Below are 27,234 nucleotides of genomic sequence, written 5' to 3'. Positions count from 1 at the left end.
CAATGTATGGGAGGGTTGTCACTCTCCTTGGGATCTAGACAGTGCTATAAAGAAATGAGCTCTTCATCGGCCAGAGCGATAGTACAGTGTAAGTAGGGTACTTGCCTTGCATGCAGCTGACCCTAGTTTGATCCCCAAGTACCACCAGGAATGAGCCTAGACTAGGAGAAACCCCTTGCACTGCTGGGTGTGATCCAAAAACAAAAAAAGAGAGAGCTCTTCAGTTATGAAAGGACAGCAGGAACCTTGTTAAATGCATTTTGTTAGTGACAGAAGCATATCTGAAAAGGCTATATATGATTTCAGCCTATGAATCTATAAAACATACACCAAGTGTGAGCTCTAGTGTAAAGAATGGATTTTGGGTGATAATGTGGTATCAGTTGGGGTCATCAGATATATCGCTCTGATGTTGATAGTGAGGAACTGTTTGTATTTTTCTCAGGTTTTTCTGTCAATCTGAAACTATTCAACTTTTGCGGTGCTTAGGAACCAACTCTGGATCCTCAAGATGATCCAGTCCTCAGGCATGCAGGACACTTTACCACAGAGCCACTTACCCCAGCCCCAAAGTGCTGTGCTTTGCTTGTGTGTGGTGACAGCATCAAATGCAGGGCTTCACATTTGTTAGGCAAGTGTTCTAGCCTTTTGCCATTAGAGGACTGTTTGTTTTGACAGTCCTCTAAAACAAAATGTATTATTTACAGTTTTCAAACTGTATTGTGTTCATTTTCATCTCTCTTATCTCAGGACAATCCTCCATATGATAAGGGGGCCTTCAGAATCGAAATAAACTTTCCAGCAGAGTACCCATTCAAACCACCGAAGATCACATTTAAAACAAAGATCTACCACCCAAACATTGATGAAAAGGGGCAGGTCTGTCTGCCAGTAATTAGTGCTGAAAACTGGAAGCCAGCAACCAAAACCGACCAAGGTAAGATATGCTGTCTGTGCGGGGCTGTCCAGCTTTCCCACCGGGGTTTATTGAAGAGGTTTTCTCCATTAGATGGAGTTGTTTGTGTGTCATGGTGAGATGCTTTCCTAGAGATGCTGCTGTGAGGCAGGGCACCTGGTCCCATAAGACTTTGTGTCACAGAGTCCAGAGAAGTGCTACTGAAACCCTACTACCCCTTGTAGGGATAGCCAGGGATTTGTGACGCTCTTGGTGTTCCATCCCAGTGGGGAGACACAGACCAGCCCAGTGTTTGCTGACTGAAGTGAAGACATGGGTATGTCACTGGAGTTTGATGAGTGTGGGGCTGGCTACCTTGAGAGGGGCGTGGGAGCATATTTCATGTGACCCTCCACATTGCAGTCAGCATGTGAATCCAATAGGGAGGTTGAAAGAGGGTCTTCCAGGCTGGGAAAAATAAAGGACCAAGACAAAGTCACTTGATGTGCAGCAGTGCCAGTGGCTTAGAGTGTGAGATAGAGAATGGTCAGGTGGAAGCACTTTCTTCGTTTAGTGGGCCTGGAACTCTGGAATAGATGAGGCCATATATGTTTCTAGATGACCACTGTATTGTACACACTCAGTTTCCTGGGAAAAAGACTTGATTCAGTATTGTGGTTAGCCTTTCACTGTTCCCTAGAAATAACTGGGTTGTGTTATTTTTTATTAAGAAATAAAATATTTCTTAATTCCAGGTTATTCCATTCCTCCCCCCCCCCTTTTTTTTGAGAGCCACACCAGCAGTGCTTGGAGTTAATCTCAGTGGAACTTAGAGGGACTTTGCAAAAGCGGGGCTCTAGGACTCAGAGCCTACACTCCAGCTCTTTGCACCATCTCCACAGCCTGCTTGGATTCTTTCTCTATAAATTCCTAATTCTGTGTGAGATATTGGTAGCTTGATTTATCAAAGAATGCCTCGTCAACTCTGAGCACAATTCCCAGAGCCCCTGCGGGTTTGTATTAAACGCCTGCCTGAGGAGGGCCAGCTTTGTGGGCATCCCACACAGGCTCCATGCCAAGAGTCACAAGCTCTCATCAGAGAGCACTGGGGCCTTGGTAAATTTGGGGGCACCACTTGCAGTAGCTGACTGCAGCAGTTTCTAATCTAGATGGGAGCTAGATGTATCTCAGAAATAGAGTGTATGCCTGGATTTGATCCCCAGCATCTGGGCGGTGGGGGTGGGATGAAGTCCAGCTCTAGGCTCAGAGCCAAAATGTTCTTTCTCCAATAGTGCCTGCCTCCCTGCTCACCCCTCACATCAACCTTCTCAGAGGCTTCTTTTCCTTTTTCATTTGGAGGTTTTTTTTTTGTTTTTTTTTTTTTTTTTGCTTTTTGGGTCACACCTGGCGATGCACAGGGGTTATTCCTGGCTCTACACTCAGGAATTACCCCTGGCGGTGCTCAGGGGACCATATGGGATGCTGGGAATCGAACCCGGGTCGGCCTCGTGCAAGGCAAACGCCCTACCCGCTGTGCTATCTCTCCAGCCCCTGGAGGTTTTTTTTGTTTTGGTTTTGTTTTTTGTTTTTGGCCACACCTGGCCATGATCAGGGCTTATTCCCTGATCTGGCTCTGCATTCAAAATCTTCACACTTAACAAATTTTATACAAATAATTAGGTGTGGGGCCGGAGTGATAGCACGGCGTGTAGGGCGTTTGCCTTGCACGTGGCCAACCTAGGTTTGATCCCCAGCATCCCATATGGTTCCTCAAGCACTGCCAGGAGTAATTCCTGAGTAGGAGCCAGAAGTAACCCCTGAGCATCGCTGGGTATGACCCAAAAAGCAAAAATAATAATAATAATTAGGTATTCGAATGATCTTAGGGCTAGAGAGATCGCTCCAAGGATTGAGTACATGCTTTGCGTGTGGGTGACCTGGGTTTGATCCCTGACACTACATGGTCCCCTTGTACTACCAGGTATGGCCAAAAGTAAAACAAAAAGATGTTTTTAGTGAGAAGCAAAGATTTTTTTTTTTTTTTTTTTTTTTTGCTTTTTGGGTCATACCCGGCGATGCACAGGGGTTACTCCTGGCTCTGCACTCAGGAATTACTCCTGGCGGTGCTCAGGGGACCATATGGGGTGCTGGGGATCGAACCCGGGTCAGCTGAGTGCAAGGCCAACACCCTCCCCGCTGTGCTATCGCTCCAGCCCCTGAAGCAAAGATTTTAATATCCATAAGATGAGTAGGAAAATTTAAGCTCATTCGAGTCTTCCATAAAACTATACCAGCAATTTCTTCTGTGAGGTTACAGAAATGCCTATCAAGTAGTTATTCTGTTTCAGAACCATTTCCAACCATGGGAGAACAGAGAAAACTATTTGTACTGATCTGAAGTCAGGAGCTGTGGAGGTAGCTGTATGGCTGGTACTTGATGGTCATCCCAGGATCATTGGGTGTGGCCACAAAACCATAAACAAATAAGAACAAAGGAAAATGGAGCACTCTTTAGTCTGAGTGGGTAAACAACCTTGTAACGTGCTAAATCATTACACTGATGAGCTTACGGCAGTATTTAGGAAAACTGTGGAAGACTGTCCTGTGCGTGGGAGCATCCCTGGCTGGGCAGGGGGAATCTCAGTATTTGTTTTATTTTATTATTTAGTTAGTTTTGGGGTCACAACAGGTATGCTTTCGGGGCACTCCTGGCTTTGCACTCAGGAATTACTCTTGGTGGTGCTCAAGTGACCATGATGCTGAGGATCAAACTCAGGTCAGGCACTTGCAAGGCAAGTGCTTTATCCGCTGTACTATCTTTCCAGCCCATCATTTTCATTATTATCATCCTCTTGCTTTTGGGCCACACTGGAGGTGCTCAAGGATCACTCCTGATGACCTTGAGGGACTATATGGGGTGCCAACCCAGTTGCTGAACCCAGGTCAGCTATGTGTAAGACAAATACCCTATGCACCATACCATCTCTCTGGCCCTTGATGCTTATTTAAATGTTTATGTTTATTTTGCAAGCCTTCTGTTTGTGGCAAGTGAAAGTTATTTGCCAGAGCGATAGTACAGCTGGTAGGGCACTTGTCTTGCCCATGGCCAACCCAGGTTCTGTCCTGGCACCCCATGTCCCCTGAGCACCACCTTTCCACACCCCCCATGCAAAAAAGAAAAAAACAACACTTTTCCATTTGAATTATTGATACTCCTCTTAACATATTTTGAGGTGAGCATTTCAAACAATACAATTATAATATATAATTAAAATTCTCGAAAAAAAAAATGGAATCAAAGGGAACTGGAAAGGTAGTACAAATGAGTCAGGTGCTTACCTTGTAAGAGGCCAGTCAGGATTTGATTCCCGGTATCCCATATGATCTCCCAGCACCATCAGGAGTAATTCCTGAGTGAAGAGCCAAGAGTAATCCCTATCCCTATCACTGGGTGTGGCCCAAAAACAAAGAAGTAAGAGGTACGTATAAGGTCATGCACTATAAATCCTCAGCTAATGTCATACTTAGTGGTGCAAAACTGAGGGTTTTTTTGTTGTTACTGTTTTTTTATAAAGAGAGTTTTTAAAGTAAGGTACAAGGTTGTCCATGCTCACCATTTCTATTTATTAGAAATTTTAGCTAGAGCAGCTAAACTAAGAGGAAATAAAGGAAACCCAGAATTGGAAAATAAACAAGACTGTCATTTATTGCAAATGATAGGCTATATTCAGAAATCCCTTTAAGGTGTCATTAGAATGCTATTTGAAATAATGAGCTCAGCAAAGAGACTTTACAAAGTTTAATATACATCGGGTTGAAAGCCACATACCAGAAGTGGACTATAGACTGAACATGATGGCCACTTCAATACCTCTATTGCAAACTACAACATCCAACAGGAGAGAGAACAAAAGGGAATGCCCTGCCACAGAGGCAGGGTGGGGTGGTGGGGGTTGGGGTGGGGGTGGTGGGAGGGATAATGGGAACATTGGTGGAGGAGAATGGGCACTGGTGGAGTAAACCAAATACAAACATGAAAGTTCATAAGTTTGTAACTGTACCCCACAGTGATTTACTAATAAAAATTATTTTTAAAAAAGTTTAATATGCAGGGGCTGGAGCGATAGCACAGCGGGTAGGGCGTTTGCCTTGCACGCGGCCGACCCGGGTTCAAATCCCAGCATCCCATATGGTCCCCTGAGCACCGCCAGGGGTGATTCCTGAGTGCATGAGCCAGGAGTGACCCCTGTGCATCGCCGGGTGTGACCCAAAAAAACAAACAAAAAAAAAAAGTTTAATATACAGAAATCTGTTGCATTTCTGTATGCAGATGATGAAAAAGAAAGAATAATGGTTTTGTCTCACATCTGGCAGTGCTCAGCCTTTTTCTTGACTCTGCCCAGGAATCGTTCCTGGTGGTATTCAGGGGACTGTATATGGTGCCAGGGATTGAACCAGGGTCAGCTGCATGCAAGACAAGTACCTTACCCTTCGTACTATCTCTCTGGCTTGACAAAAAAAATTTTTTCAACAACCCTGTTTGTGGTTGTATCCAGAAGAATCAGACTGAGTACATTTTTAAAACAAATGGAAGAAAGATGATGAAAGACCAATATAATGAAATCTAAAAGAGAAATACTCGTCAAACCACAGTGAGATGCCACCTGACATCTGTGTGAATGGCTCACATCATAAGGAAGAAAGTGTGTTAGGGTGATGAGGATCAAAAGGAGCCATGGTGCACTGTTGGTGGAAATGCACATTGGTGGGTCCCTTCTGGAAAACAATCAGGGTCTTCCTCAAGCTGAAAATTGAACTGCCATAGTGCCCAGCAATCCAGCCTCTTAGTGTCTATCCTGAGAATGCAAAGACCTTATCATATAAAATCATATATTAACACATGTTTATGAAAGTGTTATTTACAATACCTGTCACTGTCACTGTCATCCCGTTGCGCATCGATTAGCTTGAGTGGGCACCAGTAATGTCTCCATTATGAGACTTGTTGTTACTGTTTTTGGCATATAGAATATACCACGGGTAGCTTGCCAGGCTCTGCTGTGCAGGCGAGATACTCTTGGTAGCTTGCCGGGCTCTCCGAGAGGGACGGAGGAATCCAACCTGGGTCAGCCGAGTGCAAGTAAATGCCTTACCCGCTGTGCTATCGCTCCAGCCCATTTATAATACCTAAGATAGGTAAACAACTGACATGCCCATGCCCTTTAATGAATGATTTTATTGAGCTGTGTATATACCCAGTGGAATGCCTAGTTATTACAAAAATAGATATTAAGTTATTTCCAGCCCTTACAACGCGGCCAACCTGGGTTCGATTCCTCTGCCCCTCTTGGAGAGCCTGGCAAGCTACCGATGGCATATTCAATATGCCAAAAACAGTAACAAGAAGTCTCAAAATGGAGACGTTACTGGTGCCCGCTTGATGAGCATATGACAATGACAGTGATTAAGTTATTTACAGCAAAGTGGAAAGAGTTCGGGGGGCTTGTGAAAGAAAAACACAGTACTGGATGATTTTCCCTGTGTGTATTATATAAAGATATAAAATTGATGAATGGACAAAATGTAAAAACAAACCAGAGAGGGGTTTAGAAGATGGCTTAAGGACTGGAGCACATGTTAGAATGTGGGAGCACCAAGTTTTGATCCCTATTATTACATGGTCCCTTAAGCAGAGCTGAGACTGACCTCCCACCCAGCACTGTAACGTGTATCCAGAGACATAAAAACTAAGACATTAGAACTAGGGTGGGGTGGGATAAAGATTTTTCTATTTTAAATTTTAAAATCAGTGGCTGGCGAGATAGTACATCAGGTAAGGTAGATCACTTGCCTTGCACATGACTCCCCAGGATTTAATTCCCAGCACCCCATAAGGTGCCCTGAGCACAGCTGAGTATGGCTCAAAACCATAAAATAAACATGACATCTCTGTCAGTGTTGTTCATTTCATTAGTTTCTAGAAAATTGTTACAAATAAAATAGAAATATTAAGATAAAGCAAGAGAAGGATCCACTGGCAGTCTACCAGCAGACATGAGCAATATATAAATGAGCAATATATAAGTATATAAATAACATTGTGAATAGTGTATAAATAATAAATGTCCCCAAGCTGTCCCAAGACCCAAGTTAAAATCCTGTTAAACCAATAATCATTTAAGACATAATGGAAATATGTCACAGTGGAGTGCCAGCAGTTGAGATTGGAAAAATAAGGACGGAATAGCTTTATCTTTGTCTCTGCTCCACTAAGTGAGAATAATATATATATAGAAGCACTGAGTCTTGAAATACAGAAAAACATGTGTAGATGTCACTGATTTTTTTTTTTAATTTATTTATTTTTAATTAGAGAATCACCGTGAGGGTACAGTTACAGATTTATACACTTTTGTGCTTATACTTCCCTCATACAAAGTTTGGGAACCCATCCCTTCACCAGTGCCCATTCTCCACCACCCGTAAACCCAGTGTCCCTCCCACCCTCCCCAATCCCATCTCCCCCCCACCCCACCCTGCCACTGTGGCAAGGCATTCCCTTCTGTTTTCTCTCTCTAATTAGCTGTTGTGGTTTGCAATAAAGGTGTTGAGTGGCCGCTGTGCTCAGTCTCTAGCCCTCATTCAGCCCGCAACTCCCTTCCCCCACATGGCCTTCGACTACAATGTAGTTGGTGATCGCTTCTCTGAGTTGGATGTCACTGATTTTTGACCTGCTTCCTCTGAGCGGGTGGCGGGGAGGACAGTGCTTGCTTCTGGGGGATGATCAGGCCTGGCCTTCCAGCCCTGCTTTTTTCTGTCATCCTCATCCAGCTCCTCTTCTAGACTCAGTCTGGACCTCTCTGCCCTTCTTATGCCATCTACCTACCAGACTTTTACCCCCTGCTTCACCCATGCCAGCTGCGACCACAAAATCCCATCCCACATAGTAGCAGTGACAGGTGCTCTCTGGATATGTTCTTTTGCTATCTCTGCATTCACTGCAGTGGTTTTCCCTTTGTACATGACTTAGGAGCAATCATGTTTTCCTCTGCTTATAGTAATCCTGAGGTGAAATGCATGCCCCAGTCAAAGAATTCATATTATTGATAATCCAAAGAGAGCATTTTAGTAGGAGCAAAGTGATGGGAACTGATGTTGGGGGCTGCTGGTCTTGATGGGGGAAGTGTGTGAAGTGCTTAGGTGGCCTAGATCTTCCGTATTTCCCCCATGGTATTTCCATCTCAGGTCTTGTCTTCTAGCACATTAGGGACTGCTGTGCTTTGGGGGAACATTGTAGAGACCCCCGAAAAACCCTTCAGTGTGATTGCCTCTGGAGTTGTCAGCGTGGTGCAGTTGAGGATAACTCCCCAATGGTTAGGTAGGGTGATTAAAGCAAGCCTCTTGGCAAGTTCAAAAGCTTCTTGTCTTCAGGATACAAACATGTTAATACACCTCTCATGCTTGTATTTTCTGTTGAAACTACCCTAAACTGAGTATGTATGTGTTTTGATTCTTTAGAGAGGGGTGTGTGCCAAGAAGTGGCTAGGGGCTAAGACATTTCAGTTCAGAAAGTGTCAGTTCAGAAAAGCTTCCTGGAGACCAGAGAGTACAGGAGCTGGGGAGCTGGGGAGCTGGCGGGATAGTATGAAAGATAAGGTCTTTACCTTGCACCTGGCTGACCCATGTTTTATTGTGGCACCGCCTATGTTCTCCCAAGCCTCTCCAGTAGTAAGATTAAGCACTGCCAGGTGTGACCTAAACTCTCCCAACTCCTTCCCTACCTCTACCCTGCCCCCCCAAAAAAAATGCTTTTAGTCGGTCGAGTGTTTCCCTCACATGTGGCTGGCTCGGGTTTGATCCCCAATACCTCATGTGGTTCTAGAGCACTGCTAGAAGTACAGAGCCAGGAGTAAGCCCTGAATAGTGCCAGGTGTGACCAAAAAAAAAAAAAAAAAAGACAGCAAACAAAAAAAGATTGTACTGGAAGTAAGGTACTTGCCCTGTTTGCAGAGCTGACCCCATTTGATCCCTGGCTCCTCCAGGGATCACTTATGAGTACAGAGCCAGGAATAGGCCCTGAACACTGCTGGATGTAGCCAAACACTCAGACAGACAAAAACAGAAAGGCTTCCTAAGGGTGAGGGGTCACTCTGAACCATTATCAGTGTAGGATATCACTGTCTAATTCATTATGGAGGGAAGATGGACTGGTGGGCAGAATTTGGGATAAGACTGCTTTTGAACATATCACTATGAATCATTGTGAAAGTAAGAATTGTGTTGTTTGCATACATCCTTTAAGATCAATCTCACCGGTGATGCCTTGTCCTTTTCTTGACAGTTATCCAGTCCCTCATTGCACTGGTGAACGACCCCCAGCCTGAGCACCCACTTCGGGCTGACCTAGCTGAAGAATACTCTAAGGACCGTAAAAAATTCTGTAAGAATGCTGAAGAGTTTACAAAGAAATATGGGGAAAAGCGACCCGTGGACTAAATCTGTCATGATTGATTCCAGCAAGTGTGAGCAGAGACCCCGAGCAGTGCATTCAAACACCCGCAAAGCAGGACTCTGTGGAAAATTGACATGTGCCACCGCCTGGCGTTCGCTTGTGGCAGTTACTAACTTTCTACAGTTTTCTTAATCAAAAGTGGTCTAGGTAACCTGTAAAGAAAGGATTAAAAATTTAAGATGTTCTAGTTCTGCTTTCTTTGTTTTAAAAATCACTGCTTCAATCTACTTTAAAAGAATGGTGTTTCTCTTCTTTTCCAAATTTATCCCAAATCTTCAATTTACATTTAGTCTTAAAAGTTTAAAAAAAAGAATTTAAAAAGGGTTGTGGTTCCCCTTTTCCCCTGTCCTCATTCAGTTTATTTTTTACTCATTCACTTCCCCAGACCCAGGCCTGGTCTCCTACACAAGAAGAGACAGTATTGGCATTTCTAGTGCCATCTCTTTTCCTGTGTCGGTCACACTACCTGGTGTGTGGAAGTTGGTTCAAATTCTCCCGACTCCAGTTTATAACGTCTTTTTTTTAAAACAATCTAACCAACTTATTTCCCCCTCCACTATGCACCCCCCCCCATGCTATAAAAAGGGAGGCCCAACTTTTCTGTAAAAATCTGGCAAATTGTTACCACAGTAACATTGATTAAATGGGCAAACCCAATGTCTCTGTGTGTGATTGAACCCCAGCCTGGCCCTGCCTGCTTGGGGAAATCAGGTTTGTGGTGACCCCAGGGAGGGTCTGCCAGCCGGAGGACTCTGACTGCACTCCTGTGAGGAATTTCTCAGCAGAGAGGCACACCTCTCGCAGCCAAGTAGAAGATACGCTGAGGGCTGCAGACAACGCTAAAGCCAGAATGTCCATTTGAATTTCCACGTTTATTTGTCACCGAGCTCCGCCCGAATGTGCCAGGGAGCTTGCTCCAGCTCCTCAGTGCAGCAGCCCCACGGTGGCCAGCCTTTCCTCCCTCGGCACACTTTGACCCTTTGCGGGGTTGGAATTGGCAGGACTCGGCCATAGCCAGCACCGACCTGCGGTCACCGGCACCCTGCTGGCCCCTTCCTTCGAAGCACCCAGGCCAGGAACAAGACCCTCCCTCTGGACTCACAGCCTTTTGGAGTCAATCTCCATTTGAAGCTCAATAATATCCTTTACATGTGTTTTATATTGTTTTGACTGCCTTTTTTTGTAGAAATAAAAATTGACCTTAGAATTTATCATCAGATGAACTTGTAAGGATTTGAATGTTGATGTCTTTTCAAAGCAAACGGGACTGTCCCCGAAAGAGCATGTCACTGACACCCAGAGGAAGCGGATGGTCCAAATGCTGTGTGCCACCAACTCCACTTCTGTTCCTGGCACCTTCCCTTCTTGGCTGAGAGGGGGACTCGATCCTGTGGAGAAGATGACATAAACTTTGCTTTCTATCTTCATTTTAGTTCTCGAGATCTTTCCAAGGCTTACCAGACCTGTATGTAAAAGCTTGGTGTTACCTGCACAGAACGGGGTGGGGATGTAGAGCAGACGTATAGTTGTCCAGGTGCCTGGGATATGTCCGTGAACTCAGCTTTAGTCTTAGGGTATGCAAGGGGCAGGCTCTGGAGACTGCTGTTTACCCAAATTGGCAAGAGCGCTGGGCCAGCTGTTTCACATATTTCTCTTCATTCGCATAAAGGTCATGATGAACTGTATTTCACTTATTCACGGATTTGTGATTTTTTTTTTTTAAAAAATGCCAAATTCTGTCAGAAGCTATCAAAAGTCAGCCACCATTTGTTCTCATGCTTCTTCTGAATTCAGAACTCTGGCCATTCTCAGAACTATCCCATTGCTTCGTATTTTGACCAGTGTAGCTCTGCCCGCCTGTCATCCCCCTTCCTTCTCTGCTCACCATGGGAGGATTCCTTTGCCAAAGCTGGCGGCCCCCCTCAGGGACTCTCAGCAGAGCCTTGGCCCTCAAGAGATCGAGGCAGTGGGTGGTCCCTCCCTTGGGCTTGGGCAGTTGCTTCAGCCAGCCAGGAGTTCTTGAACCTGGCTAAGCCCCCTGGGCAGATCGGAGGTCAAAGTGGCTGACAGCCCGGGCTGTTCCACAACCAAACAGGTGGATTCTCTGGAGAAGGGGCAAGCAGCCACTGATGACCCGAGCCCACTCAGGAATTCACCCTGTCAGGTTCCTCCAAATGAAGTGCACCGGGTCCTACCCTCCTTCCTGCCCTCCCCCAATGGCGGAGAATAGGCTTCCTAAGATGCTGCGACCCCGGTCTGCTGACCTTAATAAAAATGCTCTCGGACACTGGTTTGGCCGTGTGGGTTTCTTTATTGCTGAGGGTGGGCTCTGGCCAGGGGTCTGTACTTTAGATGGTATGTTTGGGGTCCAGGTTCCAGAACTCAGGAATTGGGCAGTATCTGCCTGCTCCTTCTTCCCCAGATCCAGCCTCCCACCGGAGCTTCACTCAAGTGCTCTGGCCTTTCCCAGGGGAGGCAGAAAAGGCTGCAGTGTCCAGATCACTGGGGGCTGCAGGCATCCTGGTGTCTGGGGAGGGAACAGTGGCTTCTAGGCACAGACACATCACCTTAGTCTCCCTTGGCAACAAAAGGAATGCACGTTAGCAAGCAGGAACTTCAGGATGGTGGCGGCTTGATGGGGTCACAAGGGTGTGCCTGAAAGTGGACTAGGCCATTTCCTTGGTTTCAGCCAGAACTTCACCTTCAAGTTTCTGGTTTAGTGCTGTGCCAAGGTGTTGCCCAGAGTGCTGACAGGACTCAAGGCACTCATACAAGTATCAGAACATTTTTAAGGCTGGAGAGCACTCAGGTTGAGAGTGGAATTTGCATATAGGACGCCCAGGTTTGATTCTTGCTGTTGCTTGGTCCTGAGTGCTGCCAGGAGCAGACCCCAAACAGCACTGAAAGAGCCTCTGAGCACAGCCAGGTGTGGTCCCCAGAACACATTTCAGTTGGATGTAGCTGTACCGGGCCTCCGAGGGAAACCTTCCTAGGGTGTATTAGTCCCAGAAAAGATTGGTCCTTTGAGCAGCAGGGGATTTTCCAAATCCCAGCGTTGACTATTCTCTGACTCTCCATGGAAAAGAGCCAGTACTTGGTCAAGGGCCCTCTTACAGTCTGGCTCCAGATCCAGTTACATTTGCCCTGTTAAGGGTCCCTTGGGGCCTCGACACATTAGGGTTCCCTTCACCCCAAGACCAGAGAGGCGAGCTAGACCCTCTCAACCTCTAATCCATTCATGAGTTTCTGGATTCTTTATTCTGTCAATTTGTTTGAAATCTGTGTTTACTTTGTCACTGTGCCTTCTGTCACCCTCTGACAAGGGCCTTAATCTGGCAGCTTCTCAGCACTGCCTGTCCCACGTCCCCTTTTAGGCAGCACCGTTCTTGCGGCCAAATCAAAGCCAGAGCTCGTCTTCATCCTTCTTGCCCTGTCTACTCAGGCTCCCTTCTTTCCCGGCTTCCCTTAAGCAGCATGGAGGAGTGGCACCCGCCCCAGAAGAAACAGATGAAGCTGGGACTTCAGCTCCTTGGCAGCGTCTGACCTTGTAAATGAGTTTTTTCTAGTTGATGAGATTCCCCAGAGCCCCGAGGGGACCAGAGTGGAAAGGACCCCCCAGCACTGCAGAGCCCAGGGAGGGAGGCCACTTTAGCCAACACTTTATGACCCTCTGGATGAGGAATACCCTTTGGCCCTACACTTTGCCATTGTGTCTTTTTCCTTCCATCGCAGCCGAGGTCATACCGCTGTGAGGGATAACAGTAAAGCCCTTACCTCACCCTCCCCAGACAAAGCACATTTGGTCTTAACACCCTTGTCTTGGTGGGGCGGTGACCACCACACAGCGGAGCCTGTGCTACCTGTGGCCCTCTCTGCCTTCTTTACCTTGCCCCTGCACTTGACTATTCCAGTTATTCTGATGTTCTGCTGTGTCTTCTCCCAATTGCTCGTGGTCCTGGTCTGAGCTCTCATCTCTGCTTATCCCTCCCTGGTGATGGCAGCTGCCACTGCTTTCTCTACCATCTGCAGCTCCTAGAGTCTCCTGTCTACGCCCATCTCTCCTGACCCTCCAAGCCACACAGCAGCTGCTGCCTTAAAACAGCAGAACCTGGGGCCTGAGCAATAGTACAGTGGGTATGGCACTTGGCTTTGCATGCAGACAACCCACATTTAATCCCCAATACTCCATATAGTCCCCTGGAAATCCGCCAGGAATAATCCCTGAGCACTGCTGGGTGTGCCGTGCCTCCCCCCTCCCCCCCAAAAAAAAAGACTGAACCCTCCTTGGTGGGGATGCCTTGGGGCCATCCTTGACAACTTTGGCCACTAGTTGGCAGGAGTTAGATGCCAGTGATGACAAAGCAACTAGAGGGACCAAGCTCAAGTGTTTCCAGCCTCCAACCTGGGGACAGAGGATGGGGGAGCTCTGTGCTGAAAGAGTCAAGGTCAGAGGAAAGGTTCCATGGAAGACAGAGCTAAAAGGTGAGGGGGCTGAAGCTACATGGTGGGGAAGTGGAAGCAGGAAGGGATGCAAAATCTTACTTCAAAAAGATGCACAAAGGCCCAGAGAGTACAGGAGCTAAGGCATTCACCTTGCTCACGGCCAACCTGGGTTCCATCCTCAGAACTTTTAGAGTCCCCCAAGTACTGCCAAGAGTGAACCCTGAGCACTGCTGAGTGTGGCCCAAACTCCCCACCTCCAGATCCAAACAAGCTGCACATGCCAGAAAGTACAGGAGGGGGGGCTAGAGCAATAGCACAGCGGGTAGGGTATCTGCCTTGAACGCTGCCGACCCGGGTTCGATTCCCAGCATCCCATATGGTCCCCTGAGCACCGCAAGGAGTAATTTCTGAGTGCAAAGCCAGGAGTAACCCCTGTGAATCGCCAGGTGTGACCCAAAAAGCAAAAAAATAATAATAAAGAAAAGATGAAAGACTACTGAAGTTACGTGAGAGGGCAGCATGTGAGCCAGAATGGAGCTCAGAGGGAAGGGCATACTTTGCAGGTGCAGCCCTGGGTCTCATCCCTAGTACCACTTTTTTTTTCCCCTAGTACCACATTTATACAAAAGTGAAAGGGACCATGTGGTGTTCCATCTGGGGGTGCAGGCTCTAAAGCTGGGTGACATTGCTCCTAAGAGCTCCCTCTGTTCCCTGCATCTCCATGGCCCAAACTGCACAGACCCACACATCACCAAAGCCAATTAGGAATTGGGATTCCGTTTTCACAGAAGACTCCCTTGTGGGAAAATTTAAATATATTCCTTGGGACTGGAGCGATAGCACAGCGGGTAGGGCATTTGCCTTGCACGTGGTCGGCCCAGGTTCAAATCCCAGCATCCCATATGGTCCCCTGAACACTGCCAGGAGTGATTCCTGATTCCTGAGTGCAGAGCCAGGAGTAACCCCGGAGCATCTCCAGTTGTGACTCAAAAAGAAAAAAAAAAAAAATTTTTTTTAAATGTATTCCTCTATGTATGAAGAGCAGGACTTCCTTCAACTTGACACCTACATTGGCAGAATGTTGCTTTTTTAGAAGTGACATTTTGGCACTGAGAGATAGTACAGCCAGTAGGGTGCTTGACTTACAGTAGTCCAGGTTCAATACCAGCACCACACGTGTTCCCGAGTCCCACCAGGAATGATCCCTGAGCACAGAGCCAGTAGAATAAGCCCTGAGCACCTCCAGGTATAGCAAACAGAAAACAAAGGATGACAATTTTTTTTTTTATCTTCCTTTTTCCTTAGTTTAGGAGCTACACGCAGCAGTTCTCAGGGCTTACTCTATTGCTGGCTCTGCTCAGGAATCACTCCTGGTGCGGCTCAGCGGACCATGTGGAGTACTGGGAATTGAACCCCAGTTGCCCTTGTGCAAGGCAAGTGCCCTGTCCATGGTCTATCTCTCCAGCCCCACATCTTTTAAAATCAAAATTTAAATTATATTCCCCTGGAATGTACTTTGGTAAAGACATTCCCCACGACACTACTCCAAAACAACGGGAGCAGTGCTCTACCACATATAGAGCCCATTATGTGTATCTTTTCTGGAACAAGGGTACACCCCCGCCCCCCGCAAAGAGTTGATTTTGTCCTTTATTTTGTCTGAAGGTTTTCTGGGCACAGTATATAACCACCTAAATTTGAGACACGCTATTTTATTAATACAGTGATCTCTCCCCAGTATGCCTAAGCAAGAGACTCCCAGGGCAGGGTCAGGCAGGGAACCCTTGGGAGCCCCGTAACTGTGCAGCACAGGCCCGCCAGCAGCCGCAGTGAAGCTTTGCACACTGAGGGCCTAGACACTGGGGTGTAACTACCTGCCCAGGAAGTCACAGAATTTACTCCAGGCCCTGCTTCTGGCCCCCACCCTGGGCTCCTTCCAGAGCTCTAAGGTTGCTGGGCTGGTTATCCCTCAGAGTTGGGGAAGGTTCCGGGAAGGTGTCCAGAGTGGCTTCACGAGGGTAGTTCTTTAGCTTGCAAGTCTTTGAGAGCACAGAGCCGCACACCATCCTGGGCAAACCGCGCTCGCAGTGTGGGTGCAGTGAGGACATGCAGCTCGTGGAGCCGTTCCCAGGAGCAGGAGAAGGCATCCGGGCCCTCCCCGCAGCCCCCTGCAGGGGGCACACTGGGGTAGCCCGGGTGTGCCATTAGTTCAGCCGTCAGGGCGTGGTCCTCAGGCATCCCTTCCAAGGCCCGGGCTAATGCCCCTGACACGCGGTGGGCGGACATGTGTCGGCCGCATGTGCTCAGGCCCACGAAGACATCAGGCCACCTGTGGATGCCAAGGCCTCAGTGACAGGGACTGGCATAAGCATGAAGTGGGGAGGATGGAGAGAAGTGGTCAGGGGTTGGTGGATCTGGGGTGAAAGGGATGCTGGGTGATGTCATGCCCCCCCCCACACACACACACAACTTTGAGGTTGAGAAATGCACACAACCGGCCAGGTGAGTGGTCAACCAAACCCACTCGGGCCCGGGCCAGGCAGGAAGTGAAAGAGCCTCACCTTAGACCGTGGCACGAGAAGGGACCCACAGCAGCCTCGGCATCGCGCTCGACGGCGCAGGCGAAGGCGCGCGCTGGGGCCTCAAGCCACGGGCAGCTGCCCACCCCGCGCTCCAGGGGCATCCGGGTGAACTGTACCCCGTGTGCCTGCAGCGCCTCCGCGAACACCTGGCAAACACCTGCGGCGGAGGGGCGGGGCAAAGTTAGGAGCGGGCAGTCAGTCAACCTCTCGAGGACTCCGCCCCTGCCTGGAGGGAGCAAAACGCCCTGCCCCCACCCCCACGCACCCGGGAGAACGTGCACGTGCTGGTGCCCATCCACGTGAGTGGGGTCCGTGCCCAGCAGTAAGCGGAAGCGGTTCAACTGAGCCTCCAGCTCTTCCCGAACCTGGAAGCAGAGCAGGAGAAACCGGGGAGACTTCCCGGGGCGACCGCAGACGCCCCGACGGGCCGCGAGCCTCCGGGACGCAGCCGGAGGCCCAGCTCCCGCCCGGCGCGGCTCCGCGGGACCCTCGGGGTGGACGGAGCCAGGCGGGGGTGATCGCGAGCATCCACCAGCGGCGGCCGCACCTCCGCACCTGGGGTAAAGACACGTCACCGGCCGCCACCGCCTCCCGGAATCCCATCTTGCCGAGGAAGAAGCCTTCGGGGCTGAGCAGCGACGAGGCGCCGGGGCGAGCGGGGCCCACGGGACGGCCCTCGGACAGGTTGGCGTGGAGGCCCGTGGGAATGTGGTGCCTGTGGGCGGAGCGCGAGCGCGAGTGACCGTGGGCCACGCGGGCGCCCCGACCCCGCCCGGACTCTAGAAGGGGGCGGCCCTCACCTTCGGGCCAGCTCCGCGGCGCTCTCCGCGGCCGTGCCGTTGACCAGTAGAGACACACTGGTCACAGCCCCCGCCAGGAAGGCCTCTACGATGCCCTCATCGCGCCGCGGGCAGTAACCGAAGTCGTCCGCGGTGACCACCAGTCTCAAACGCGGCTGGGCCATGAGCGATTGCCTAGTCCGCAGCGCCGGGCCAGAAGGTAATGGGCTGGCCCCAGGCCCCGCCCCCTGACGCACCCTAGGCCCGCCCCCAACGCAGCCCCCGGGCCCGCCCCGACGCACGAGCCGGGCCGCAGGGAATTCTCCTTTGTTCTCGCTGCTTGTGGGCCCCGGTGTGGCCCTGCAGCGACCTCACCGTTACCACCTCCGCGCACACCGGGCCAGGGCTTGACTTACTGCAACGCAGCACTTTTTTTTTTTTTTTTCTTTTTGGGTCACACCCAGCGATGCTCAGGGGTTACTCCTGGTTCTGCACTCAGGAATTACTCCTGGCAGTGCTCGGGGGACCATATGGGATGCCGGGGATCGAACCCGGGTCGGCCGCGTGCAAGGCAAACGCCCTACCCGCTGTGCTATCGCTCCGGCCCCGAACGCAGCACTTTAACTGCAAAAATTATACTTTTGCAAAGCCGATAGGGCGTTTGCCTCGCACGCTGCCCACCCAGGTTCGATTCCCAGCATCCCATATGGTCCCCCGAGCACTGCCAGGAATAGTTCCTGAGTGCATGAGCCATAAGTAACCCCTGTGCATCGCTGGGTGTGACCCAAAAAGAAAAAAAAAAGAAAAAATATATTTATATATGAAAATTAAAAGTTTTGGGAAACTCCCCATGTAGTCTCCAGAGATCTCCACAGTTAACTCTCTGAGTAGGATCCTTCCAGTATTTTCTCTAAGAGAAAATGCACACCCATATTTCTCTTTAGCCCAAAGTTTATGTGTTTGTTGTTTTTTGACGGTACCCAGGGTTACTCTATGCTCAGGGGTCACTCCTGTCGGGTTCAGGACCATATGCAGTGCTGGCCATAGACTACGTACAAAGAAAGTGCCTTAAACCTCTGTATTCTCTCCAGCCAACACCACAAGTATTTTTTGTTTTTTTGAGAAGATACTTGTGTGTGTGTGTGTGTTGGGGACTGGCCTCGGTAGCCCCTGCTTGCTTTCCCTGAGAAGAGAATGAGCATGGGAAAAACTGGGCGAGTGGGCGCGCCGTGCCCTGACAGCTGACCCTGTAAAGGGGGGGCCGAAGGGAAGGCTGCACCTGATCCGCCTTGGCCGGGCCAGGAGCCACGTTCTCATTCCTGAGAGAGTTCAAGGAACTGCCTTCATGCACAGCTGCAAAGCAGAATAACAGATAACATAGCTCGCTCAACGTGTAACCCTTGGCTTTCCCACGGAGTGTTCACTGCATACTATAAAAGAAAGTGAGCTTTGGAATAAATTTGCCATATGTTTCATACAGTCCTCCCTGGCCCGTCTTCATTGCTCATTCCCTCTCTCTGACTGATGTTCGGCTAGCTGCGTGGGACGCAGCGTGTGTGTGTGTGTTGGGGGGGCTTTTGGGGGCCCACAATGGCAGTGCTCAGGGCTTAATCCTGGTTCTGCACTTAGGAACACTACTGGAGGAGCTTAGGGGACATTATGGGGTGCCGAGGATCGAGCCTGGGTTGACCATCTGCAAGGCAAGTGCCCTAAACCCCTGGACTATTACTCCAGACCCCAGAGAAGATAATTATGTTTATTACATAAATGTCTCATTCTTGCTTCTTTCTTTAGTACGGGCTATCTCACCAGCCATTCTAGAGAGGCCATGTGCTCAGAATGGAACCCGAGGGCTCATGAGTGCCAGGCATGCATTCTGGCACTTTTGAGTTATCTCCCCATCCCATGATTAATTCACTGATAGCAGTGACTGTATACTTTAAGTGTTTATTAGCCAGCCATGTACCTTTTTGCAAATTTAAGAGCAGGAGACCCAGGAAAGCATGGGGACCAAGAGAAAAGCCAAGGAAGGTGCTTGTATCAGCAAGGAAGTCCGTGGTTTTACCCTTTAGATTCTGATCCTGTGTGTGCGGAAACTGCAGACTAAAGTTAACCCCTCACTAAAGCTGCTTCTCTCTGGCTGGGCTCTCACTGCATGTGGGCGGGGCACAACCGGGTGGGCGGGGCAATGAGCAGTGTAGCCCCACCCAGTGATTGTGCGGGCCCCATCCAGAGCCAATCAGGACATTGAATGCAAATAGCAAAGCGGGGCTCAGGCTGAGTCTGTGGTACTCTTAAGTCCGCGCTTCAGCCCGCGCAGGTGCTGGCTTGGCGCTGAGCTCGAGCAAAAGTGGTGAGCGGGTGGGGTATCGGCCGGCGACAGAGACTGGCTGGGGCAACCAGGATCTGGGAGGAGTCCAGAATGGGTCGGAAACTGGATGCTTCTATCCGCAGGGATCCTAACCTCTGGGGGAACGGGCAATGGCTCTGCACAGAGGTTCCTTAGTGTGTAGGGGGAGAACAAGCGGAGGGAAAGACGAGTTGGATCCATGGAGGCCTGGAGGCAACCTCACACCCTCTTGTTGCCCAAAAGCTTTTGTGCAGAACGAAAGAGTGAAGAGGCAGGCTGCAGACCAGGGCCCCCACATCATGACCAGCTGCCGTCGCCGATCAGGATATTTAGGAGACGATGAGGCCAGCCACACCATGTACATGGCTCGGGTAAGTGAGTCCGGTAGGGCCCTGAGGCACCCCTCGCCTCCCCCCCCTCTCTCGGGTCACCCAGCGATGCTCAGGGGACCATATGGGATGGAACCCGGGTTGACCAAGTGCAAGGCAAGCGCCCCACCTGCTGTACTATCGCTCCAGCCCCATCCTAAGACTCTCAACCCATCCACCACCATCTTACATACCCCTTTCACCCCCAATTCCACCTCCATTTTTAAAATTTCCTATTTGCTGCCTCTCTAGACCTTTGAGATCCTGAGTGCCATGACCTATTGCTAGGTCAAGTTAGTCATAACTTTATTCCTTATATTTTTTTTTCCTCCAGCGGCAGAGGAACTAGGTGCACTAGGTCCCTAGGAGGAGAGCCTGGAGTCTACTGAGGGCTCAAGCATTCGGGTTGCAGTAGTAGCCCTGGGGGCAGGGGGATCAGAATCACAGTTGTCTCTGGGGCCAAGCTGTGGACACGGGCTGGGGCTGGACTGCTCTAAAGACAGATGAGGAAACTGAGTGAGACTCGGGCTTATTTATTTATTTTTATTTATTTTTGTCTCATTTTGGGGCCGCAACCGATGGTACTCAAGGGTTGCTCCTGCCTCTGCACTCAGGAATTTCTCTTGGCAGTGCTTGGGGAAACATGTGGGATGCTGGGAATCAAATCTGGGTCAGCCACATGCAAGGCAAGTGCCCTACCTGCTGTACTATTATTCTGGCCCCCGTAGGCTTATTTATTTGTGGGTTAGTTTGAGCTACATCCTTTGGTGTTCAGGGGCTACTCCTGGCTCTGAGCTCAGGGAGTCATTCCTGGTTGTGCTCAGGAGACCAACCATGGGGCCAGGGATTGAACTGGGATGACTGTGTGCAAAGCAAATGCCTTGACCCCCTATACTTTCTCTCTGGCCCCAAAATTCCATTTTAGTGATTGACCATTCACAGCCTATATGATAGCAAAAGTATCTGCCCCTAGCCAGTGTTAGGTATAAGAAATGTAGTGTCAGGAAAATGTTCATGGTGACCCTAAGCAAATGTATAAAAGGAAATTGGACCTCAAAATGGGGGACCATTGTGTTCACAGCTGCAAAGCCTGAAGGTGACAGAGCTAGGATCCAAACCTCCCTCTGTGCCTGTGTGAGTCCAAAACAGTTTATCCCACTCCCCAATCTGACTTAGCTCCTCGCTGCCTAAAAGAATCCTAGAGCCCCCTCCCTCTGCGGAGACATCCCTCTCCACTGTGTTGTGCCTGTCTGCTCAGGTGCGACCATCGAAGAAGCCACCGTCCCAAGAGATGGGGCAAACCTACAACTTAGACTACATGCCTCATCCACCGTCAACCTGTGACCCCACGGGCAGCCCACGGTTCCACAGTCACAACTCAAACTGGAAAGGCCCTCAGCCTTTTGGTAGCTTCCTGGATTTCCTTGTGGAGGGTCAGGTGCTGGACAGCCTGCAGACAGTGGTGGAAAAAGCCACTGACCGCATGGCCTCACTGAAGACAGAAGCTGGAGTGCCCCTGGTGGAAGTGCAGGACCCAGCAGAGGAGCCATACAGCAAAAGGCACTCACGGTCCCGGCCCAGGAAGAGAATGGCACATCAGCACCAAGGCCAGCCCAGCCTCTGCACTGGGCGCCCCAACAACTACCCATCTTGCTCCAGCTCCGCCTCTGGCTCCCATAACAGCTCCAAAGCTGACCGCATGGGCTCCTACTACTGGGACAGCAACCTGAGTGCCTGCAACTTAGGCTCACTGCCTCCCATAAAGGATAGACTCTTGCTGGAACAAAACCTCAAAAGGCTGCAGCGGCTGGAAAACAAAGGGGTGAGATGTGGGGCCCCACCCAGGAGGGGAGTGGGATGAATCCCAACCCAGCATCCAGGGTCAAGCTTCTGAGAGTACACCCCCCCCCTCTTTCTGCAGAAAAGACGGGGCCTGTCCAGCTCCTGGGGGGACTTCCTACTCTGGGACTCTCTGTGCAGCCAGACCAATAGCCAGTGGAGCTCGAAGAAGCCCCTGTCCTGGTTCACAGGCCTGAACCACCCCAGGCAGAGTACCCTGGATGCAGCAGAGCTAGGGTCTGGAGGGCGGAATCCCATCCTCAGAGAGATCGACAAGGAGATCAGGTCCTTGCTGAATCAGACGGTGCCCCTTGACCTGCATGGCTACTGTTCTCTCCGAGAGCCTCATCACACCCTGGACTTCTTGGTGGAGCACCGCCTCTTCCCCGCCCTGCAGGATGTAGTTAACCAGGCCGTGGACAAACTCTGCAGGGCCCGGTGCCAAAATGGCTATCCCCTCTTCCCGACAAATGAGTGGGAGGACCCCAAGAATGCCAGGCCCCCAGTACCTCACAAAAAGAGAAACATTCCCAGATCGAAAGCTGATTCCTCTTCTCTGGATTCCCATCACAGGGCCCAGCCTCTGAGAGCCCTGCACATCACTCTGCCCTCCCCCAACATGGCCACAGACGTGGACTCTACCCGCAACCACCCCACTGAGCAGACTCCCATTTCACTTTCCTCCCCCTACTATCTGCCACCCCCCTACCACCACTGCCAGCACCACCACCACCACCACCACCATCACCACGATCACCACGATCACCACGGGTACTCATCGCCACCTAACTTGCTCAGACGCTCCTCATCTTGTACTCAGCTAGATTCAAAGATATTCTCAAGCGAGTACCTGGAGAGCTTTGAGATGGGTTTGCAGAGAAAAGACTTCTCCAGGGCTTTTTCTTAATGGCCATCGCCATCACTCGATGGGCCAAGATCTCTTGCTCTGTCCTGTAGGGCATCTAGAAAATGGGGGCCCCAGGATCCTGGCCTCGCTCTTACCCGGCGATGTCAAAGATGAATAAAGATTATTTTTTATTCTGGATATTTTAAAACATTCTAGATTTTTTTTTAAACAGATGTGAATCTCCGAGGTCCTCCCTTATGGAGAAGGTCCTGTCCCTCAGTGACAGCAGGCTTAACTCCAGTGGCACCTGTCCCTTAGGCTAGTTCCTCTAGTCCCTGTGTCTACATCTGTTGAGTGCAGGTGGCCAGGAAGTGTATGCAGATGTAGATGGTCTCACCATGTGGCCCCCAGACACTCAAACCTCCTCTCACCCACTCTGACCCTCCCTATGTGCCTGTGCGATTCCAGTTTCTTAGGCTCAACTTGGTTGTTTTTTGTTTTGGGTCCACACCTGGCACTGCTCAGGGCTTGCTCCTGTTCTTTGCTCAGGGATCACTCCTAGGTGGGGTTTGGGGGACCATATGGGATGCCAGGGATCATACCTGGGTCAGCCACATGCAAGACAAGTGCCCTACCCACTGTACTATCTCTCCGGCCCCAGATGTTTGTTTTGTTTTGTTTTTCTCAGGCTCAACTTTGGCCAACACCGAGCCGCCGGCCTGGCCCCAAGCCTAAGCAGTGTGGCCAGAGTCCTAGGCCTGGTGCCATTGTGGTAAGTGTGAAGGTTGGCCCCCGTGGCAACATTTCGCTCAGAGGTAGAGCTGGATCATACAGAAGGTGTGGCCAGACTGTTCCCTTAGTGCAGCCAGTGTGACATCTTGTGGGTGAGATGCAGGGGCTTTGGGAAGGGAGAGGGGTAGGATGGGGTGGAGTGGCAAGTCACCCTTTTCCCCCATGGCTGCTGCCTTAGAGAACCAGTCACAAATTCCCGAAGAAGATGCCATTGCCCTCCATTTCTCCGGCAAAGTCTTCTGTCACTTCCAGCTCCGGGAAGGATGAGGTCATCCGCTACTTGACCAAGCAGACCCTCTCCTTGCTCATGTGCAAGTACAAGTACGAGTGGCAACTGAGGCAGCAGTTGGGCTTCATATCCTTCCCTGTCACTGAGTTACTCATGGACCTCTTCCTGGGCATCAAGAAGGTGAAGGGATCCTCCATCCGTCTGTCATCACAGACTGACTGGAAGTGCGTGCTGGAAAAGCTGCAGGGGGCCGAATGGCCCCAGAAGCAACCCCAGAAAACATCTCCTCTCCTCCCGGAAGTGGAGGTGCCATCCGTGTCAGTGGACATTGAGCCGGAGCCAGAAGACACCAGTCAGCCCTCCTTCCTCCCAGAGAAGGAGCATCCGAGCACACCCGATGATGTGTCCACTGAAACGGAGGACCAGGAGGAAACACATCTGTCGGAGCACAGCTCCTCCATATCCTCCGTCTCAAGTACCAATGCCACTCAGATCCTGCCGCAGTCGGAGTCCTCGGAAGACAACCTTGTGCATGACAATGTTGATGAGGTGGAGACCTATGGCTTTATGTCCAAGGGCCAGCCCCAGGGGGCGTTCTCAGCCAGCTGCTCCTTAGATGGTGGGGAAGCCCCATGAGTTCCCTTTCACTGCACACCACATACTCAACCCCCTGCTCCTCCTGCCATATCCCAGTCACTTACCTAGCCTTGATCAGAGGGCGTGGGGGTGTTGAGCAGCGAGGCAGACTCACTGTCAGAGTGTTGGCATCAATAAAGAGAAAATACACCTGTGTGAGCAGAACAGGGCTTTCTCGCGGCCATCCAGCCATCACAAAACTGAAGCCCTGGGACTGTTGGCCTCACAGGCTCTGTTTAAACATGGGTTTGGCTGTTCTCCATGTCGGCCTACATTTTCCTCACCCTGTGAACTCTTAGGATTCATGGTCCCCCCTCCCTCCCAGCCCCTTTTGTGTCACCCTTCCAGAGGGAGGCCTCTCCTTCTCTGCCAGGGGCCACTCCTGACTCCCTAGCACCCACCACCTGATATCACCTTGGGACCTTATATAGCCTCCCTTTCTATTTTTTTTTTTGTTTTGCTTTTTGGGTCACACCTGGCGATGCACAGGGGTTACTCCTGGCTCTGCACTCAGGAATTACCCCTGGCTGTGCTCAGGGGACCATATGGGATGCTGGGATTTGAACCCGGGTCGACCTAGTGCAAGGCAAACGCCCTACCTGCTGTGCTATCTCTCCAGCCCCCTAGCCTCCCTTTCTAAATGCTCCCATCATTTGCATCTCCCAACTTTTTTTTTGGGCGGGGTCACACCCGGTGTTGCACAGGGGTTACTCCTGGTTCATGCACTCAGGAATTACTCCTGGTAGTACTCAGGGGACCATATGGGATGCTGGGAATTGAACCCGGGTTGGCCACGTGCAAGGCAAAGGCCCTACCTGCTGTGCTATCACTCCAGCCCCTGAACCTCCCAACTTTTGATTCTGGAGATGCCTCAGTGTGGTTGCTCTAGGCTGACCACAGAGCAGAGCAATTCTTTCTGGAAGGGTCTATGGATACAACCTGTACTGTGATTGATGGGGTTCTGTTCTGGAGCTTCTGACCATTCTTTGTCCACAAGATAACACCCTTCCTACAGCTGCCATCTAGGAACAGCCTATTTGTCTCCCAGTTCAGGCATCTCCACCCCCAGGGGCAATTCCACCTCCCCACTACTGCACTGCCCTGCCCCTCAAGACCTGGGTCCCAGAGGTCAATGAGAGACCTTGTAAAATTCTGCCCTTTGCTTGCATGTGAAGATTGAGGAAGGAAGACTTGCTTGAGCAGTCACAGGGATCAAATGAGTGGGTCAGGGACCTCATTTTTCCCAGTGGCTCTCCTGGCAAAAATCATTAAGGATGGGGCTGCTCACTTTTTCCACTCTTGAGCCCTTTTATGAATAGTTTTTTTGCCTTTGGGGTAGATGTCAACGAATGGAATTGCTTGCTCATATGGAAGCTCAATTCCTAGTTGTTCCCCCCCCCCTTTTTTTTTTTGGTTTTTTGGGTCCCACCCGGCGATGCACAGGAGTTACTCCCGGCTCTTCACTCAGGAATTACTCCTGGCGGTGCTCAGGGGACCATATGGGATGCTGGGATTAGAACCCAGGTCGGCCGCGTGCAAGGCAAACGCCCTACCCGCTGTGCTATCGCTCCAGCCCCCCCCCCTTTTTTTTTGAGGAGTATATTTACTGTTTTCCAAAAAGGTTGGACCAATTTTCAGTCATTAATGAAGGTCCTTTTCCCCCTACATCCCTTCCAACACTGATTGGTCTTTTTTTTTTTTTTTTTTGCTTTTTGGGTCACACCTGGCAATGCACAGGGGTTACTCCTGGCTCTGCACTCAGGAATCACCCCTGGCGGTGCTCGGGACCATATGGGATGCTAGGAATCAAACCCGGGTCAGCTGTGTGCAAGACAAATGTGCTACCCACTGTACTATTGCTCCAGCCCCCCAACACTGATTGTTTTTGTTCTTTGTCGTGTGTCAGTCTCACTGGTGTGAGGATATATCTCATTGTTGTTTTGATTTGCATTTCTTTGATAATAAGTGCACTTTTTCATATAACTTGTCAATCCGTATGTCTTCTTCGAAGAAGTTTCTATTCATCTCTCCCCCTCTTTATTATTTCTAAATTTTTTTCTTTGCTTTTTTTGGCCATACCTGGCGGTGCTCAGGACTTTCTCCTGATTCTGTGATCAAGGATCGCTCCTGGTGGGGTTTGGGGACCATATCGGGTGCCAAGGATGGAACCTGGGTCAGTTGCATGCAAGGCAAACACCCTACCTCTCCAACCCTAGAGATTCTGCTTTGGACATATGTCCAAGAAGGCATAAACATTGACTCCTAGATTATATTCTAGGCCCTCTGGACTTGATATCCCTCTATACAATCTGTCAAATCCAAGGCAGAACCCTTTAGGAATTTAGACCCTTTTCCAAAGAGAGCAAAACAGCCCTTGCCCCAGTAGGCAGCGCTGAAACTATCCAAGTATGTGTGTGGACGGGGGAAAGATCTTTCTGGTTTTTTGTTTGTTTTCACTTAGGGATGGTAGGTTTCCAGGGAACACTGAGGGGCAACAGGACAAATAAGTTTGGGAGCCTCTGGTAAGCACTTGACAAGATCAGTGCCTTACTCTGTACAACGATTTTGATTTGCTCGAGCGGGCACCAGTAACGTCTCCATCGTGAGACTTCTTGTTACTGTTCTTGGCACAGCGGGTAGTGTGTTTGCCTTCCACACGGCTGACCCGGGTTCGATTCCTCCACCCCTCTCGTGAGAGCCCGGCAAGCTACCGAGAGTATCTTGCCCGCTTGGCAGAGCCTGGCAAGTTACCCATGGCATATTTGATATGCCAAAACAGTAACTCTGTACATATTTTTTTTTTTTGCTTTTTTGAGAGTCACACCCAGCAATGCTCAGGGGTTATTCCTGGCTCTGCACTCAGGAACCATTCATGGTGGTGCTTGGGAGACCATATGGGAACTGATGCCGGGAACTGAACCCGGGTCAGCTGTGTGCAAGGCAAATGCCCCACCTGCTGTAC

General features: G+C 50.1%; 3 protein-coding genes across 5 annotated transcripts in view; 2 read left to right on the top strand and 1 right to left on the bottom strand.

Moving 5' to 3' along the window:
* The window catches only part of UBE2L3 (ubiquitin conjugating enzyme E2 L3), a 50,056-nt gene extending 38,358 nt beyond the window's left edge, over positions 1 to 11,698 (top strand). For both annotated transcript variants that reach the window (XM_055119253.1, XM_055119252.1), the window contains 2 exons: positions 751 to 937; positions 9,237 to 11,698. In XM_055119253.1, coding sequence (XP_054975228.1) covers positions 751 to 937; positions 9,237 to 9,391 — 342 coding nt within the window. In that variant the 3' untranslated portion in view covers positions 9,392 to 11,698. The remainder of the gene's footprint in view (positions 1 to 750; positions 938 to 9,236) is intronic.
* Positions 11,699 to 15,292: 3,594 nt separating this feature from the next.
* YDJC (YdjC chitooligosaccharide deacetylase homolog) lies at positions 15,293 to 17,443 on the bottom strand. Of its 2 annotated transcripts, none has more exons than XM_004607580.3 (5): positions 17,233 to 17,443; positions 16,988 to 17,147; positions 16,698 to 16,797; positions 16,412 to 16,589; positions 15,293 to 16,179 (listed from the first exon to the last, which is right to left on the bottom strand). In XM_004607580.3, exons 1-5 carry the CDS (start codon positions 17,394 to 17,396, stop codon positions 15,861 to 15,863), a joined length of 921 nt encoding a protein of 306 aa, XP_004607637.2. In that variant the 5' UTR covers positions 17,397 to 17,443; the 3' UTR covers positions 15,293 to 15,860. The 2 variants fall into 2 exon arrangements, with proteins under 2 accessions (XP_004607637.2, XP_054975235.1); XM_055119260.1 differs by having other exon boundaries at positions 16,073 to 16,209.
* Positions 17,444 to 19,860: 2,417 nt separating this feature from the next.
* On the top strand, positions 19,861 to 24,272 carry CCDC116 (coiled-coil domain containing 116). Its single transcript, XM_012932478.2, has 4 exons — positions 19,861 to 19,932; positions 21,188 to 21,751; positions 21,851 to 22,273; positions 23,586 to 24,272. The coding sequence occupies exons 1-4, from the start codon at positions 19,861 to 19,863 to the stop codon at positions 24,270 to 24,272; spliced, it is 1,746 nt and encodes a 581-aa protein (XP_012787932.2).
* Positions 24,273 to 27,234: the final 2,962 nt, after the last annotated feature.

The sequence above is a fragment of the Sorex araneus genome, chromosome 11 (genome assembly GCF_027595985.1).
Source record: "Sorex araneus isolate mSorAra2 chromosome 11, mSorAra2.pri, whole genome shotgun sequence".
Classification (NCBI taxonomy): Eukaryota; Metazoa; Chordata; class Mammalia; order Eulipotyphla; family Soricidae; genus Sorex; species Sorex araneus.
This window is presented reverse-complemented; position numbering and strand designations above follow the sequence as displayed.